An 18,710-nucleotide genomic window follows, 5' to 3' on the forward strand; every position below is an offset into this window, starting at 1 on the left:
GGGAGGAAGCGTTGGGATTATTCATCAGCACTTGTCGTCGGCGGCTCCTTCTCTCTTCCCTCAAAGCAGCGGCTGTTTTGCCTCTCCCTCTTCCGGAACGCCGTGGCCCACTCCGTCTAAAGGTTGTCTTGCGCCGATCCCGAATCACGCGAATCCTTCGGTGGCTCGAGTACAAGGGGCGCTTGGCTTTTCAGCACGGAACAGCAAAGCTACGATATCGCCCCCACTCGTTTACTGGAACCACGACTTCTTGGCGGCCGTTTTGGAGCTGGCAGCGGCTGCCTTCTGGTTCGTCACCCGTCTGAACTTTTCGCGATTCCGGGCCTCGAGGAGGCCAACAGCGCCGTCGTCCTGGAACCAGTGCTGGCTTCCGCCGCGGCTGGCTGGGCCGCTGGCGCCGGCGTTGCGGGTGGTCAGGGGCCCGCGCTCGTCAAACATCATCTTGACGCGCTGGACCTTGCGGAGCTTGACGAGGCCGTACCAGCAGACGAGGAGGGAGAAGCCGCAGGAGATGGCGGTGACGCCCGCGAAGCCCCAGTTCGTCTCCTCGATGAAGTTTTCGAGGTTCATGCCGTAGAGGCCCGCGAGGAAGGTGCCCATGGCGAGGCCGAGGGTGCCTACGGAGAACTTGAGATCCAGCAACATGAGGGAGTTGCGGTTTGCGTCCAGGATGGCGCGGATGCTGGGCGGAGAGTTAGCTAATGTGGCGTCTGGGTCAAAGGGATTTTGGTTCACATACATCTCCTCGGTGTTGCGGATGCTGGAAACCAAGTTCTGGGCCTCCTGGACGATTTCGTCGCAAAGCTTGTTGTACGACTCCAAGAGCAACTCGACTTCCGTGTGGTCGTCCACGCCGCGGTACAGATCGTGTGCCTTCTCGGTCAGGTACATGGCCGCGAGATCGTCGTCAGCCTCCAGCAGCTCCTCGATGGCGTCCCTCACGAGCTTGGCCTTCTGCTCAAAGGTGCTCACCCGCTTCGAGAGAATGAGGAGGATACGAAGCTTGTGCCGGTCGATATCGTCCTCAAGCTCGCTGAGGACACGGATGACGGGGTCTCTGACCGATTCAAAGTCGGCTTCCAGTTCCGAGGTGACGGATGTCAAGACGGCTTCGAGAGCGCGAAATTCGTAGGGCAGGCCGTTGACGCCGCCGTGTGCCTGCTTTTGCTTCAATTTGCCTTGCAGATCGTACATGAAGGCCGACTGCGGGTACGAGGTCTTGGAGCCGTATACATCGAAGAGCAGCACGCGGTCCTTCTTGATGAGCACTTTCAAGTGCAAGAGGTTGAGAAGAATCGCCGACTGGCGGACTAGAATGTGAGGCAGGTTGGAAGAGTCGATCTTTCGCAGATCACGAGGCAGAAGGCCATACTGTAGCAACCCTCGTCAGCATATCCGGAACTTCCAAGGAATGTGCGCAGCCGAGTCGAACCTTTGCGATCAGCTCCGTCTTCTTGAACTCCCCATCCACCAGGATAACCTCGCCAGTCTCGTCCACCTCGGTACATCGCAGCCTCGGTTCCAGCGCAGCTTTTGCGGCTAGGATTCGGCGATTGTTGAACATCGAGCCAGCCTCGCCGTCATCGTGAGCAGGGAGGTCATTGGGTTGTAGCGGTTTGGCCCCTCCCCTTCCCTTCATACCCCAAAGCCTCTCCTTCCATGTCCGGCGCGGGGCGGAAGATTCGTCACCGCAGGCATCGCGCCTCATGCATGTCGTGCTGAAGGAGACAGTCGTTGCGCCACTGCGCTTGCGAGTTGCCCGCAGTGTGACGAGCTCGGGTCTGCGGGGCGAGGTTCGAAGCAACTCGGGTCCCTTGCAGGTCGTGGTAATCGATCTCACACCCGTCCTCGGAGTCCTCTTTGCGGGACACTGTTGGTTATGAGCCGCAGGTCGAGCCTGGCCAGGTCGAAGAGCAGCACACCGGCCCGGGCCGAACACTGACGACGTCTCCGTTTGCGATCGCAGGAATCGAAGTAGGCTCGTCGAGGGCACCGGGGTGCGTAATGGCGGAGGCATCACGAACAGCCGACAGGTCGCACACACAGCGGCTCAGCTGAAGATGCACGAGGCCACTTGCTGGCGGTCGTTTGAAGATATATCGCAAACCAGCAATTGATGCCACGAGCTTTCCTGCTGCCAACACTTTTTTTCGGCCGTTTTTCCGCGCAACGGGAAAGAGTTAGAGTCGGGTCCGCATGCACGGACCAGGTGATTACACACCGTCCTTGACATCATTGATCACTGTGCTCACACTGTCTAACCCACAACATGGAAATACGCTCTCTCACAGGGCATTTCTCCTGTCGAAGCCAGTGAAGGGTTTTCCTTAGATCGGGGTATTAGCATCTTGGGGCGGCATACTGATTTGCGGGCGACTCTTGCTTTTCGACGTTTTCTTCTCATTCGCCGAGTTTTTGATAGCCGATTTGGTTTGGGATATTCGAGGTTTAATATCGGCGGCTTAAGGTTTTTTCACTTACACCATCCTTACCTCAGCGTCGGCCGTCTCTTGAACCATCCTCGATACCCCTCCTCCACCCGCCCGGCTTGTAAGTTCGGCACATCTCCAAGCCTCATATTGTTCTTCATTTTTCTAGAATGAAATCGGAAAACTGACAGTGTCTCAGGACACTTGCGGAAAACGAAGAAAGTGGAACCGGCGTCTTCGTATGATGAAGTTGACTCCCATCAGAGTCAGAGGCAAACGCAAAGCCGCCTCGTCCCCGTCATCCCCCCAACCGGCTCAGAAAAGGATATCCCGTCTTCCGGCACGCCGGGATACCAAGCGTGCAACCCCAGTGGAGTACATGCCCCTGGAGATCCTCGAGCGCATACTACTCTTCAGCGAAAACCTCAACTTGCTCAGGTGTAATAACAGAATTGGCGCCTTACTTTCTGGTCGAGGAACTCTCATCAACGTCATCATCAGTGCCTTTCACTCTACCTGGGACTGCTGGTTCGGGGTCGACAGGCATACGATCAAGACTGTCTTGAAACGCGGCGCGACGGATGAGTCGAGGTCGTTCAGGAGATATGAGAAGTTTCCCGAACTCTTTCCAGGGGACCCAGAATTCCAGGCACGTACTTCACGTCTAAGCAACTTATGACTTCCATGCTAACTATCAAACAGTCTTCCGTGCTAGCCAGCTCGTGGATCAATGTGAATTTGATATTTGAGGCCCGGCAGGTCTGGGCTTGGCGCTTCGCCCGCGACAGGTGGTACTCACATACCCACGTTGGTCCTAAGGATGAAGAATCAGACCAAAACACTACGATAAGCTCACCTCACGACCGGAGCGGGGGCTTCGGCCATTTCGACTCGAGAGATTGCTTCGAGTATGACTGGGCCCTGTATGGTCTTAGTGGCGCCAAACCGACTCTTGACTTCTACGTTGATGTACACCCAAAAACAACAATACCCGGCGATCTAATAACCGGACCATGGACACTCGAACAACAAAGGTTGCTTTTCTGGCTTCGCAGAGGTGGCGCCTTGATTCAGCCCGAAACTCAAACTTGGGAGGTGAGTTGATGAAGAGCACCAGGCATGCTTCACAGACTGACGTGGGAAACAGACTCTCCGAATGGGACTGCAAAACGCCGTCACACATCGCAACCCTGGTAGTCTAAACGGTCGGCTGATTCAAATGCTGCTCCTTCTGGACGACTTTTTCCCCTCCCGAGGCCTTGCGGAGAGCCAGTCTCTGTGGCCGCTCGACGTCCTGGAAGAAGAGCACGCCAAGGTGGAGAAGCTTGTCAGTGTACGAGAACGCAGCACCGCTGGCCCCTTATACGAACTCATCGAGCTCGAACGACGAATGTTTGACTATCACCGTCGCGAGGTCGACCTCCTAACGTCGAGACTGAGCCGGTACGACCGCATGGGGCCGCAATCAATGGTCGCCGTCGGACTCGTTCCCCAACCCAGGAACCACTAAGCTATGAAAAGTTCTGGGCTATTGTACATAACTCCGGACTTTCGTGACTTGTAATGATGAATACTGTAATCAAGGGATGTATTGGTGGAAAAGTAACTCTTTCAGCTGGGGTCTGTTGTGTCTGTTGAGATGGCACCGAGACTGAAGGGCACGGGGACGTTGAACGACAGCATTATGATGATACCATGCAGGATCTATGATCAGGACGCGAAAAGTTGAGCTATTGAAACTTATCGAATGCCATGCGGAATCCAAAATGAGTGTTCGTAGTTGAATGGATCTCATATCTCCACATAGGCAACCCCATACCCCCCACAACGGCACTGCTGGTCTCGATAGACTTTTGAGAAGACGTTTGAGACAGTGTCAGAGTTGAACACCTGATGCCGGATTTCAACATGTTTACTTGTCACTATCATCACCCTCAACCTCTTTATTCTCACCGTTCCTCAGTTTCTTTCTCTCGATAGTGCCTGCCCTGCTCATCTGTCTCATGGCCATTTCTAATTTTCTTTGTCGATATCTTTCTGGACAATAAGTTTACGTCTTAAATGATTCATAATAATAATGCATTCGCTATGGTCTCTTCTAAGAGGTCTGATAAGTGCAAAAGGTATCTAGGCAGAGCTCGCACAATATTTAAAAAGCAAGCCAGTTGCCAGTGGTCTTTCTCGCAGTGTTCATAACCCTCTATCCATCCGAAAGTCCTCTACTGGGTGCACTGCACATCATCGCAGCACGTGATTCGGCCGACGTTGAGATCGTTGCATTGGATGGAACCGCAGAAGTTCTTCTTAGCACCGCCTGAGCCGCATGTCTTGTCGCACTTGATCTGTTGGCAAGACGCGCTGACGCCGGCGGCGTACATGACGGCAGCGGTGAGAAGAATGGTGATCTTGGAGAACTGCATGTTGATGATGTGTTACTGTAGAGTGGCTTGTGTCTTGAGAACTTCTTGGAGTCCTGGCGCGGAGGTAAGTCAAGGATCTGGCTGTGGTCACGACCCGAAGGTCCACTTACAATGAGATGATGGTGCTAGTGAGTTTTGGGAAACGATGCTAGGTTGATGTGTGCGAATGATATCTAATGGGAAGCCTGTCGTCCTGAGTGTTGGACGTCGTCTTATTTGTACTGATTTGACCGTTTAGAATGAATACGATGAATACGTACGTCCGGAGAGATTCTAAAGTTTAACACTAGTCAGTCCCTTGAGCGGCATAGAACTTCTAGCTGTTCGAAACGACTGTGTCGGCCACCCCGGAAGCTCCCTATTAAAGAATTACTCAACTATAGAATCAGCTCGTACCCATGCCGGACAGCGCGAACCCATAGCAAACGCACTGCATCAGGATAGCATGTAAACTTCGGTGACTACAAAGCTACCATTTCCGCCCGAACCACACCTGACAGCGACGTGCAGCTGTCAAACGAGCATGAGATGACTGTATCGAGTCATGCTGTACCATAGCTGTAGGGTCTCTTCTGAAACGCGAGCAGAACACGGTAACATTTTGTGTCAGCTGCTTAGACGTGTTTTAGAAGTCTGGTGCTAACTCGCCGTGTAGGCGACCCCATTTCGCGTGTGACAGGAATAGAACCAGGACTGGACTTCTGATCCCCTGGACAGGCCGGCACTGTCGGAAGGGACACGACTCGGAACGAGCCACGTAACCTGGGTTACCATCGGATCACCTTGGTGAGCAAAGTGGGCAAGGTTTGTAAGGTTAGTAAAGTGAGCAAGTTGAGCAGGCTTTACTAACAGGCTGAAGAGATGAACCAGGTATATAGAATATGCTCATCACCCGAGTAGGTAGCATCAGCTCAGGACGGCACTTCGGCATTTAATCTAAGTATTCACCCAGGAAAGATGTAACGTTTTCGATCCACCATAATCACACATTGCTTATAACAGTACCACCTTGAACGTTCCCTGAACCTTTGCGGTGCTGTGACTGCGTGGCTTCGTTGACGAGTGCGAGACCGAGTTACTGAAGGTATAGAAAGGCAGCGAGGGGCAGATTGGAGCCAAGTCAAACTGTGACTACGATTTTATAGAGAAGAGTTTGGCTATCCGGGCGGATACTTCTAGCTAACCGGGCGGGTACTAGATACATGACGATAGGACGATCAACGACGACGACGACGATGACAACGACGATAACGGTAGTGACGACAATAACAATAGCGACAATAGCGACGATACCGATAATAGCAATATTAGTGAAAATAATAATAATGATAGAGAGCAGGATAGGAATAGCGACAATAGTAGTAAAAGTCAATCGATATAAAATAAACTATCAGACCTTATAGGTAGTTATCCGCCCAGTTTAGCTAGAAGTATCCGATAGCAAGACTCATGGAGAAAGACGAGCAACCATTCGAGAACTTGAGTTCCAGTGGGGACTCTCCGGATGACAGCTCAACTCTGGTGAGGAGCCCAACCGCAAGTTGAGGAGGCTAAGTCACTAATCCCCTCCCACGCTCCGACATGCTCTTCAGATTACTTTGGTAATTATTGCTGTACTGAGACTCTTCGTAAGACACTCGAGATCTTCATCTGCGATACAAGAATGCCAAGGCCGGGATCTCATAGATCAGCTCATCCTCACTGGCTTATCTATGGGAGATCGGACGGCATTCCGAGTTTACCAGTAGTTATGGTCGACTAGCATGGTCTTCGACGTGAAAGCTTCGGGTCGAAATCGACCTTCACCTCAAGGTAGTCGACCATCTAGGTAGGCATTAGCTCAAGTGGGAAACCACTATGAAGTAGGCTCATCTACGACACATGAAGTAGAGTCTGAGCGGGGTACGAGGCACTAATGCAGTGTAAGAGCAACTTCATCTAGAGACGTGCACATTGCTCCTCACTGCCTCCGCTGTTCATGCCCAACGCAAGTGAGCAAGACATCATCTTCTGCAACCTGATCGGCTGGAATGATTGAATATTCTTCAGTTTCTCTACTTCGTTTCCAGATTACTGATGTTGTCTTCCTCGAAAGTTGCTAAGCGCCGTGAGATTTACATCACGGTCTCTATGACGAGCTTTCAGTCGCCCCACTCGTATCACATATGACATTATTGCATCCTCCAATAGAACAATGGCAGCTCTTGCACTCAGCTCTTACATTCGAGCAGATATTCTACTTGTAATTCATGGGCTTTCGGACACAATTACTGAGAACTTAGCCCCGCAAGGTTGAGGTCATGGCTTGGCTTCGGCGAAGAGCCCAACTGCGTTGTCATACGTCAGGCATGAATCCCTTCCACATCTCCCAATATCCTCTAAATCCCATTGACCTTTCCCCTTTTCAAACCCTCTTTTCAATGTTTTTGACAACACGATTCGCCTTACCAAAATGTCAACGATGGCACTTGGATCGATTCCCTCTGACGCGGACGCCTTCAAACGGGTGTTTCCCCTGCTCGCTGCTGACTATGCTCAGCTTAAAAGCCAATTGCGGATATCGAGTCTTGAGATTCTGAGACAATTATCGAACATCTTAGACGACAACCCAGCGACTCGGAGAGAGCGAGATCGAATTTGGCATATGCGTCTTCAAACTAGCAGCACCGCGAACGCGTTACTCGACGTGGACTGCACCAAACAATTACAGAAAGCACTGGCAGCAGTCACATACAAGGGCGGCTTTGAACTTGTCAACTTTGACGACAATAAGGCCCCGATAAGGCTTTGTATCTGCTGTCAAGCATTCGTCCAACACCCCGTGTTCGAAACTTGAACGTCGGGGGATCTTGGAGGTTTAGTCCGGACACGGTCGGCGAAGAACCATCACGAAACATTATTCCAACTCATTGATTGCTGTTACAACTCGCGACCTGGTTGCCGTCTGTGTCAAGTTCTCTGGCGCTCTTTCGGGATGAGTCGACGTCAGCCGGGGCACCGATACTACCGGTATGAAGAGCCATTCAAGTTGTGTATCATGCGTTTGGAAAACAGTAGCAATATTAGCCTTGCTTCAGACATGGTTCAGTTCGTCGACAGATTCCGGCCCAAAGTTTGTCCAATGATACGTGTAAGGCTCCTGCGTAAGGTCCATCCAGAACTCATACCCGCCTGACTTTACCAGACTGACACTACCTACGTAGGTCCTGATGTCGTGGTGCGTCGAGGCCAGCCCTCTTATTCGAATGTTGGAACTTGCACCAACTCCGAAACTGCCTTTGAACGGATCCACGAATGGCTGCGTACGTGCTTTGAGAAGCATAGTGTCTGCCGCAGATATCCAGCATCGTCTCAAACACCCACGCGACTAGTGCACATCGACTGGCCGAACAGGAAGATACGGTTGTTGGAATCCGTTAGCTCAAATCCTCAATATGTCACACTCAGCTACCGATGGGTTGCCAGCCGATCCGTGTACAAATTGACCACAGAGACAAAAGTCAAGCTGACTTCAGAGAGCGGCGAATCCATGGACCGACTACCTAGAACAATCCACGATGCCTGTTTTGCTTGCCATCGACTTGGGTATAGTCATCTCTGGGTTGACAGGCTTTGCATATTGCAGGATTGCAAGCAGGACTGGGTTAGAGAATCTTCCAAGATGTCCCAGGTCTACAGAAACAGTGTTTGCACTATTTCTGCAAGCTGTGCGGCAGATGAAGACCGGGGGTTGTTCACAGACCGCAGCCATATCAATTTCCAGCCCTTCCATATCAGGATCAAACCATCCCAAACCGGGTCCCAAGAATCTCTAGTAGTCATGCCCGATAATCAGCACGAAGACCATCCAAGCGGAATGCTTGGGTATCTGGCTAACCGTGGGTGGGTATTTCAAGAGAGACTTCTTTCGAAACGTACCGTCTATTTCGGCAAAGAGCAAGTATTTTGGGAGTGCAGCGAATTACAAGCCAACGAGTCGTGGCCCTGTGGACAGTCGCGCCCTCCTGGCGAGGCCTATGAGCTGGAGCTGGGCACACCTTATCATCAACATTACGTTCCACCGAAGATGGCCTTTAGGTCAGAAGCAGCACGGAAGATATCAACGACATGCAGTAGCATTCGTGGTATTCAACGGTTATTGTTGTGTCTTTTGCACCGGCGAGGGCGAGAACATGGGGCAAAGAATTCTCGGAATACTCCAGCGCGAGTGGCACGAAACCAGGATCCTTGGCCGAGGATCGTAGCGGACTACACGGCACGAGTTTTCACTTTTGCAGACGACAAATTACCTGGGCTCTCTGGGCTTGTAACCGGTTTCAACAACAACCACAGAAACAACCAAGACGAATACTATGCCGGATTATGGAAATCTACCATTATTCAAGACCTTTGCTGGCAGGTTACCAGGCAGGGCAGCAAGAACTCCCTTACGCGGCAAACCAAACTCCCTTCAAAGTACAGGGCGCCGTCTTGGTCCTGGGCCAGCTTGGATTCCAAGATTCAATACGAGCACGGCGTTCAACGAAAGCCGGTGTTCCTAGTGGACTTCAAAGATATCTGCTTGGCCTACGCTAGCAGCGACCGTCACGGTGCGATACGTGATGGGTGGATTAAGTTCTCGGGTTTCTTGAAGCCTGTGAACGTCTCCTTGTATGTCGACAACAGAAAAGCTCACTTGCGCGGGCCCAAGAGAGAGATCTTGGACCTGTTCTATAATGCATATGCTACCTTCGACGTCGAAGATCCGGCTGATGAGACGCAAATGTTTTGTTTACCTATGATTAAACCGAACAATGATAATAAGGTGTATTTCCTGTTTCTTCTTCCAAGGGGAACAACGAAGCATCCGCAACCAACCCAGAAGGTGTTGGAGCTAGCGAAAGAAGGACCAGAGGAGTTCCAGAGGGTTGGGCTGGGATCTGGACTGATCAAGGATGAGACGGCATTTGCCGAATGGCTTTCACAGAGTCCCAAACAGGATGTTGTAATTCGTTGAACTGACTATTTCCATGCCCACAGATCGCTCCGAGCTACTTCACGAGACATTTTACCTTCTGAAAACTTGCAGCCTCGTTCAAGGTGATTGTGCTTGGCCCTCGTCTCCCTTTCTGTCCTTGTTGTCCGTGAGAGCCCAACTTTCTAGAAACCGACAGAGGCGAATATCAGCAATCTCCCTGCTTCATACGTACCAAAAGGCGCATCAAGACATCAACCCGATCACCCTATCCGCCAAGATCCAACCGGCATACCACACCGGGACGTCGGCTCACTGAACCCGGCCGCATGTATCCGATGCACTCCTATCTGTAACCCAGCGGCGCAAACACACAAAGGACTTCCCCAATCCGTCTCGCCGACCATATTCATGCAGCTTCCCCTCAAACGCCGCGGGGCCCGGCACGCCGTATCAGGTAAACAAGGAGGGGAAAAGCGCATGGCATCAATAGAGATGACATATGACAGAATCGGGCAGCACACAAAGCATCGCATCAATATTGGGAGACATCTCATCTCGTAACTCTTACACTAGGTAACTCCAGTCCTCGCCGTTCGGCGTGAGCAATACCGGCCACGACCCCAAGCGCGCCGGAGACTTCTTCTCGGCCTCTTACAAAGCAAAACCTCCCGAACTTTCCGGAGAGATAGGCGCTGGGTCATCATGATCCATATCGCCTCCGCCAGGCAGGCCGAAAGCCTACGCGTAAGGGAGACCATCGTCTGCGTAGACCAACACCTTGTCAAGCCAGGCCAAATGTTCCAACCTTGTCGAAACACACGATACTTTGCACGCGGGCATGCTGCGCCGCCCCTTCTGCCTAGCAGAAACCACCCTCGTCAAAAGAAGTCAGACCTCCATGTCCCCCCATCGTGACCTGCAAGAAAAAAAAAAGTGCCCGAGGGTGTATGTGGCGGCTACTCGGCCGGTTTCCCTCGCCCCAACAGTCACACACCTTGAAGAAGTCGATGAAGAACAGGCACCACTCGGTACCTACACCACCTTCACCTAGCAACCATTTCGGGAAACAAAATTTTCAAGAAAAGTCGTGCTTCGTGCGTCTCCCCTAATCCCTCATAATGAATCATCTCATACGGGAGATGAGTCCACCAACCGTAGTCTAGACCGTGACCTTAACGGCATCTACATCCCTCCCAGGCACCTCGCCGCGGGAGGCAGATGTACATCTTGTCAACTCACCGTGAATGACCGTCAAAACACCCGCCGTCGCCCAGGCTAGCGTAAAACGGTGTCCCTGTTTGGTAAGTAATATCAAACCACCCATTATGACAACACCACCCAGTGAAGAAAACATCCCGGAGAAGGGAGGGGGCCAACGTTGGTCGTCGCGCAGGGTTGCCAGGCGGTCGGGCGGTGTGACTCACTCACCTTTCGACCCCCATCTTATCGCCGACAAACACTTGGACGACCGAACCCAGCCCTTCGGCGTTACCCACTCCGTTCATCAGCGTCCTGTCAAAATACGTCTCACCCAGTCAAGCGCTCGGTGGTTCGTCCGGTCCATCGTCATTTGGGGCAGATTTCTCCGTCTTCGGCGGCAGCGCGAAAACAAGGTTGTTGCCCAAGGTAACCAGGAACCATCATCGTCGGGCTCCGTTGCGTTGGCGGAGACCTTTGAGGTATCCGGGGCGGCGCGCTGTCACCCATGTGACCTTCGTAATCCGCGCGACCGCCATGTCATCGCACATGTTCGGAACCGTACCGTCGAGCTTTCATCATTCATGAACCTAGCGAGTTAGTGAACGGCACCAGAGGCCGCAAAAGTAAGGCACATACACGCAGAGAGGCGCAGAGGGCTGTTTCCAGCTTGTGAGAATGATAATATGATAGGCCGCAGGCAGAGCAACAACTTGTTTCTTTGGTTCCAATAAAGCTGGCTATGAACCTCTCGAATTATAGCTTCATCGCTTAATGTGTCAAGTTTGGTGTGTACCAATAAACATGTGTGTGATATCGATGCTTTGTCATCGTTCATTTTGTGTGTGGTCTTCCAGCTCGTTAGACTCTTTTCGCGTGGCTCCCAAGTAGCGGTTGTCATCGTGACCTGGGAGGACCGCGTACAAAAGTAGTATCGAGACGTGTCTCGTTCAACTCGTTCGGTCGCCCCTTTCGGATCTTCCGTCGAGCGCCCAATCACACATTCCCATACTCTGATTGTGGGCGTTTCGATTCGACGAAGGAGCCCCATTCGTTTCCCATCCCTTTCGTGCAACTCCCGTATCCGAGTTGCTTGGTTTTCCTGGCGCAAATAAAAGCAAATTGCAACGCAAAATCGACTCTCTTCTTCGGGTGATCGTACAAACACACAAGTTTGCGGTCAAACAGCCGCGATAAATCCACCTTCGCCGTCCACCTCCCAAAATGCCCAGATCCGTTGATGCATGCAAGATTATCACGCTTTTCGTGCCGCGCCCTGACGCCATCTAAGCTTCTAAAAGACTTGATGTACCGCCAAGGTGGTATCAAAGCTCTTTCCGTTCCCCACCGCCCCCGTTATTTCGTTCTGACAAAGGAAATGGAGGATATTGCACAAGAAGGTCAAGTTTGATTTGACGTTTGACCCATAGGGTATCTCGGGGGGGTTGCATAACCATTGCTCAGTTAAGAATTCCCTCCCACATGCCCGGTCCGCGGTATCCGCCGATCGAGTGAAGTGATGAAGCCTCGTAGGCTGGGGTAGCCTCGGTCGCACAGCAAACGCGCTTTGAGCTCCGGTCAGGCAGGGTCATCTGGCCAGCGCGGGGGCGAACCAGCGATTGCGACCATTGCTTGCCAGAAAAGTTGCCAGAGAGCATGTCCCTGACGTTCTCCTGGAGCGAACTGTCAATGATGGAGACGCCACGGGCACGCTTGCGCGAGGCCGAGGCAGTTGGGGTGGCTCCATCGGTGCGGTAGTTCTGCAGCTCTTGAAGCGCGCGCGCAGCATCGTTAGCAGGGTCGTGAGCCATCTCTTCCAAAGACATCTCTCCAAGTCTACCCACCGGGCCGGTGTAAGACTCAGGAGACGAGGTGATGCAATGCTCTTCGTAGTCCTCAGGAACCGATGTGATTGTCGGCCTCAAGCTAACCCTCTCACTGCACAGCTTCGCAGACCGGAACCGCGCCTGAACACCCAAGTTGGGAGCCGGCGCGCTAACCAGTGATGAAGCAGACGAGATAGAGGAGGAGCGGGAGGTGCGTGACGAATCAGAAACCATCGATTCGGGTGAGGAGGCAGTCGAGATTGAATTGGCGAGAGATGAGCGACGGACGGGGCAGTAACCCTGGGGCGACGATGTGTTGGCGATAGGCCAGCGATCCAGACACTGAGCAGCAGTGACACACGAGGCTTGAGCCATGGCGAGACCCATAGCACCCTTGCCGAGGTTGGAGGCACTCACAGCAGGAGTACTGTATCCGCTCGACTGGGGAGTGAGGCGAGGGGTGGGAAGGAGACCGAGAGCAGGAGCCAGGCGACCAGGAGTATATACAGCGGCCGGAGTAGGCTCCATGATGGTGGGGGTGTGGAAAGATCGCGGGGTCGGAGTGAGCTCCGCCGAATCAAATCCCAAGCCGCAAGTGCCACTCATGGCCAGCGAGTCCTGGGTAGCTGCCAGCATGCTGCGGTGACGAGCCACGGGACGAGGGCTAGGAGTGAGGTTGGCGGCAGGGATCAAACCCTCAATATTATCGAGCTCGGGGTTGAGCTGGAGGATGACCATCTTCCAGTTTGAGCTCTGCTGAGCGTACCATTGCGCCGAAGTTCCGGGGGCGGGAGGAGAAGGAGGCGTGTACTTCAGGGCAATATCGGTCCATCTCTGGAAGATTTCGTCGGTGATGTGCAGCTTCCAGTCAACTGCCAGTAGGAAAGCGATCTCGTTCTGGTTGATCTCTGCCGTGTTGAGTCCTGAAATCTTACTCCAGGCTCTCGCGGAGTAGTTCCGATCTTGAAGGTACTTGGAAGCCAAGATAAGCGCGGCGAGGAACATGCGGCGGCCGCATTGAAGGGCGCGGCACTCGTGCTTGTCGTCGGGCTGTTCCATGGTAAAGTCATGCTTCGGGACGTGGGGCTTGATGAGAATCAAGTAGTAGAGAGCGACCTGCAGGGTGGAGTAGCTGGTGCGCGAGCGTCGCAGAGTCTCTTGGATGAAGGTGCGCAGCGGCAAGACCGCCTTGTTACCCAGCTCATTGCGGCAGACGGCGGAGGACAAGGGCCAAATGGCTTCGACAATCTGGGTCGATGAATCTAGGGTAGCCGGGTTAGGGAACATCATGATCGCACTTTTGCTGTTATTGCTGCTTACCGACGAGGTTATCGACAAAGTTGACCTTGCGCTCGGCTTGGCGAACGAGTGGCGGGGGAGCTGCGCCACGGGTTGCGCCTGCACTGGTCCGTCTGGGGTTCTGGCGCAACTCGGCAGGAACCGCGACAGGGGCCTGCTGAACGGATCGCTTCGCCCAAGGGCTGGTGAACTTGACCGCAGTGTCGCGCGTAACGGATCGTGAAAGGCAGTATGAATCGGCGGAATCGGAGTCGGAGGTGTTGGTGGGCGAGGTGGAGGTGGATGATTGGGAGGAGACAGCGGACCAGACAGAACCTGAGGAGGCAGACGCCAAGGATTCTACTGAGGAGCTGTAGGTGTCGTTTCGGTAGGTGCTGATGAAAGCCGACGAATCATTGTCGACGTACTTCATCTTGGGTGTATAATGTGGGGTTATCGGCGTTGGAGAATTCGTGTTATGGAGGATACTCCAGTCGCCGTCAAGCTAAGTCAACCGGGTAAACCGTGGAAGGTTCGTTATAATCAGATCGTGGTACCGTATCGGGAACGCGAACCTCACAGCAGTGTATGCAAACTGCTGCAAAGTCCTTTGAAGTCGTAGATATGGAAGGCGGCTTCTAGACGCAAATGTCCACAGCCGACTGTACACGAAGGATCAAACCGGAAGAAGAGGCGAGACGGGCGACTGGAGTAGATTTCGCGTTTCGGATCAGAGGCATCGTTGGTTTAATGCTTCTAATAAGAGGGGAGATTGGTCTGGTTTGATGGTGAGCTACTGCATAGCCACCATGCGATCAAGTGGGCGAATGCGACAAGTGGTGATGTTGGTGTAAGTGAGGTGGATGGGTGTGAAGTTGGTGATGGTGGGCGAGGTCGGAGTCGGGAGGGTTAGGTAAGGAGAGGAGAGGAGAGATGGGAAAGTGAGGGTAAAATATGCAGGTACGATGATGTGTGGCTGGCCCTCGAGGTTATATCCAAGGTAGGTGGGATGAGGTGTGACTCTTTTGCCTTTGGCCTTGGGCATGCGATCTCGAACGTGTTCAGAGGGGCGACATGCTGGCGTGACGAAGTCGGAGGGCCCCTTGTGGCTCAAGTCTTGTCCAGCTGGTGGATGACTCTTCCAGGTTGCTCAAGTGGCGAAGGGGTGTACCTGGTTCGTTGCCGCCGAGACAGGTGGCCCCAACTGGCAGTACAGAATAGGCAGGGCAGGCAGAAGAGGGAACTTTGGGGGTGAGGAGGCAAGGTGACGGGGGAAAAAGCACAGAGTGCGGGAGAGTGGCAGAGTGGCAGCCTAGGGAAGCCCGACCATACAGGGGGGCGTGTTGGGTATTGGGATTGTCTGAGTGGCCAGGCCGAGTGCGTGATCGGTGGGTGGCTTTTTTGGGGGGGTGGGCTGGGCCGGAGTGGCAGAGAGGCAAAGGGCAACCAACGAGGAGAGGGAACTGAAAAAAGAGGGACTCGGGTAGCTACGCAAAGCAAAGCACAGCAAAGCACAGCAAAGCAGACTGCGAAAGGCTGCGTGTATGCTCGCTTGCTTAGCTGGCCCGATGCTGTGCAGGCAGACCAAACTACTGACCTTGGGGAGAGAGGGCGGTGCAGTTACCGGCGGAAGTCTTCTCGAATGGAGATGGTTCTTGGCGATTTGCAGGCGGATTGTGGCGAAGGAAGTGCTGGGTCAGCGGGTGAGCAAGACCAGGTTCCTGTTGCTGGAAGGATGAGTCGTAATCGTCGTGTGAGTGAGTTGCTCGGGCAGTGATGATTAAAGAATGAGTATAAGGTAAGGACAAAAGGATGGCGCGCAGGGTATCGTATCGGGGTGTGTAAGGTAGTAAGAAATGAGTAACAGATGATGAGAAGGCAGCAGAGCTGGTGTTGGCTTCGTCGGGCGTCGATGATGGTGACTCGAAAAGCTGAGCTGCAGTCCGAGGTCTAGTCCAAAATAAAACCCAAGGCGAGGGAGTTGAAGCCTGCTTGTTCGTGCCTGGCGTTGAGCTGAAAATGGAATATATCCGGTGGGTGCCTTTAGTTAGTCGCAAGGAACAAGTGAATGCCGCTGCGATTTACAAAAAGGGCCTGGTGCTGGGTGTGGTGATGATTTCGGGTGAGTTTTTTGGTGGTTTGGTCCGGGTGAGTAACGTGACCGAGGGTGACCGAGATGACTCTTGATGGCGGGTGTTGCGTACGAGGGTGATCCGGCAATTAGGACACGGAGATGGAGAGAGGAGAGAGGTGCGAGGCGATGATTGCAGAAACCATAAAGCAAGATACAAAGGAATAAGCGGAGATTGGTCTAGAGTCTCTTCTCAGATATTCTGAGAAGAGGCACGTCTAGCAGACTTCGGAGAGTCGCTGTCGTACTGATTTAGACCTGGTAATCGAACATTGCGGCGGCGTGAGTTCGATAGAGCAAGAAGGGAAGGGGGGGAGGACACAAGTGCACGGCGATGTGGGCGCGGCGATAGTTTTGAATGCCTTGGACGCCAGGAAGATGCGGTACGGCCAAGGGAACCCGTCCAAGGCCAGGCACTCTCCAGAGGCCAGGTACCGTTTGGAGAGTGTACCTACAGCTCCAGAGTCGCAATGCAGAACACTTGCAGCGCGACGGAGGTCGGTGCAGTGAACCGGCACCTGCTTCCCACTGGCGCCACTGGCTGCCGCTGCTATTTGGGGGTTGCTGACTGGCCAGCGACAAGTAGCAGCCGGAGGTACAGTCTGGCAGTGGTACATTTCAACCAGGGCACCTTTTTGCCTTGGGCTTGGGAACGTGGAACTGGAAGGGTGGGAGGGCAGCGCAGCAGACGGGGGGACGGGATGCAGCCGGATACCCAGCAAGTCTCAGCATCCGTCCACTGCCTTTTCTTCAAGCGCGTCGTGATTGGTGTCTCGCCGCCTTGAATAATGGGTCCGCTCGTCTTCTTTCCCGGAGTGAGGGGCACATTGAAAACCAAAAAAAAAGAATACGTACCCACTTCTCTGCTCTCTCCTCGCACTCACAGCTCACTCTTGACTGGCAGGACTGTCAGTCTTGGCCCTTGGGTCTCCTCACTCATGCTGCTGCTGATGATGGGGGGTTAATGGTGGTGTTACTCACACTCTCACGTCGAGCGAGCTTGATGTCCACCAGTTTGCTTGCTTGCTGGCTGAATGCCTGCGAGTATTCTCTTCTCCTCTTTCTCTCTCTTTCTCCCTCTCACGCTCACCGTCATACGCACCTAGCAGCTGCATCCCTCGACCCCACACGTCTAGCCATGTTTCTTCAGGTTTCCTCCCTTCCCCTCTGCTTGCTCATTCAGGTCTTCACATCCGGCACTTTGGGTATGGCAAGCACCTACCGAGAATACAGCCCTGGGCTGCTGGGCTGTCCATAAGGTACCGCTGCTTCTGCTATTCCCACTTGACCCAAGCCCAAGGCATGCCCAAGGTGTATGTCTTCTCCAACCAAATTCGCCTTCGATGACCTTCCATGCATTATCTGTCCTTTCCTTTGGGTTTGAGACTCTCGTAGCTCTGTGCCTGAACCTTTTGCATTTGCGTCCTTCTCTGTCTCTATCCTGCCCAACCCTGGACTGCCCTTGCTGGCTGGTTGTTCTTGCCTTTTGACTCTGGCTTATTCCGTGACCACCTGGCTGCGCTCATCGCACCCTGTTATTTGATTGGCTCGACCTATCTGACCTTGCCGGATTGGTACTAGTCTCGCCAAGTCTAAAAGACTGTACAACCAGTAATGTGCGACAGCACCACACCTTCTCTCTGAGAAGCCCATCCTTTGTGAATTTTGGCAAACTGCTGCAGGTCAGAGGCTGGCGTGGTTGCCCAGCCCCGGACCAACGAGGCAGGATGGGAGAGGGGAAGGGGAAAAAAAAAAAAAAAAAAAAGGCAGAAGAGTCATCGATGGTGACCGACCCTCCGCGCCACCGCAAATGCGCCCACGACCACGACTCCACGACACCCCAACCCAACAACGAGTGTCGACTTTGCTCGCCGTCCCATCCATCCCGCCCACCCTCCAACATTTGTTTGGGCCCATCCATAACACCGTCGGTTTTAATCATTATAGCAACAGCAAGGCATGGCCACAGCTTCGCAGGCAGCATGCGCAACTGCGGCTTGCTTGGCATCCCGTGGTTGAAGCAGTTGGTGTTTCCCGTACGAGGTGTGAGGAGCCAGAAGCGAGGGATGGCCATTGTCCCAGGCCAAGCCGATGAAGGTATCACGAGCTCGGCCGTCAGCATCCATCTCATTTCCTCCGGCGGATTGCACGCCATGCCACGGACATCGACATGGACAGACGAGGCAATATCGACACAAATGGACTGACAACAGCTGTTGTCTTGCCCCAAGTCTCGCCACAGCTGGTCAAGCTTCACCTCCAAATTTTCACTCGTCTCCCGCGTGCCATCATGCCACCCACACCCTCAAGCTTTGGCCAGCAGAGCTCAGCCAACCGCGACGCTCCCGATTACCTTAGCTGCCTTGACTAAGGAGGACAGCAAGAAACCGCTTGCCACAGATGCCGGTGCTAGCACGCAGACACACACTTCAACGTTTGGCAGAACTGAGGGGCATGTCTTTCCTGGCCAAA

The 18,710-nt window shown here is 53.4% G+C and overlaps 5 protein-coding genes across 5 annotated transcripts; 1 reads left to right on the plus strand and 4 right to left on the minus strand.

Moving 5' to 3' along the window:
- Positions 1 to 231: 231 nt before the first annotated feature.
- MRS2-0 (Mitochondrial inner membrane magnesium transporter MRS2) lies at positions 232 to 1,564 on the minus strand (the record flags this gene model as incomplete). Its single annotated transcript, XM_032028784.2, has 3 exons — positions 232 to 682; positions 740 to 1,371; positions 1,433 to 1,564. 3 exons carry the CDS (start codon positions 1,562 to 1,564, stop codon positions 232 to 234), a joined length of 1,215 nt encoding a protein of 404 aa, XP_031891555.2.
- A 142-nt stretch (positions 1,565 to 1,706) lies between these two features.
- CGGC5_v011131 (uncharacterized protein) lies at positions 1,707 to 3,939 on the plus strand (the record flags this gene model as incomplete). Its single annotated transcript, XM_066152485.1, has 8 exons — positions 1,707 to 1,826; positions 1,891 to 1,974; positions 2,498 to 2,550; positions 2,629 to 2,668; positions 2,749 to 2,804; positions 2,868 to 3,082; positions 3,145 to 3,524; positions 3,577 to 3,939. The coding sequence occupies 8 exons, from the start codon at positions 1,707 to 1,709 to the stop codon at positions 3,937 to 3,939; spliced, it is 1,311 nt and encodes a 436-aa protein (XP_066008293.1).
- A 709-nt stretch (positions 3,940 to 4,648) lies between these two features.
- On the minus strand, positions 4,649 to 4,849 carry CGGC5_v011132 (uncharacterized protein; the record flags this gene model as incomplete). The annotated part of the gene is made up of 1 exon (XM_032028782.1): positions 4,649 to 4,849. The coding sequence occupies one exon, from the start codon at positions 4,847 to 4,849 to the stop codon at positions 4,649 to 4,651; it is 201 nt and encodes a 66-aa protein (XP_031891561.1).
- Positions 4,850 to 12,463: 7,614 nt separating this feature from the next.
- On the minus strand, positions 12,464 to 14,540 carry pas1 (G1/S-specific cyclin pas1; the record flags this gene model as incomplete). Its single annotated transcript, XM_032028780.1, has 2 exons — positions 12,464 to 14,091; positions 14,150 to 14,540. 2 exons carry the CDS (start codon positions 14,538 to 14,540, stop codon positions 12,464 to 12,466), a joined length of 2,019 nt encoding a protein of 672 aa, XP_031891563.1.
- Positions 14,541 to 14,837: 297 nt separating this feature from the next.
- On the minus strand, positions 14,838 to 17,378 carry CGGC5_v011134 (uncharacterized protein; the record flags this gene model as incomplete). Its single annotated transcript, XM_066152486.1, has 5 exons — positions 14,838 to 14,884; positions 15,705 to 15,834; positions 17,094 to 17,135; positions 17,220 to 17,276; positions 17,337 to 17,378. The coding sequence occupies 5 exons, from the start codon at positions 17,376 to 17,378 to the stop codon at positions 14,838 to 14,840; spliced, it is 318 nt and encodes a 105-aa protein (XP_066008291.1).
- Positions 17,379 to 18,710: the final 1,332 nt, after the last annotated feature.

This window comes from Colletotrichum fructicola, assembly GCF_000319635.2.
Source record: "Colletotrichum fructicola Nara gc5 chromosome Unknown KSG_Nara_v1_contig06, whole genome shotgun sequence".
NCBI lineage: Eukaryota > Fungi > Ascomycota > Sordariomycetes > Glomerellales > Glomerellaceae > Colletotrichum > Colletotrichum fructicola.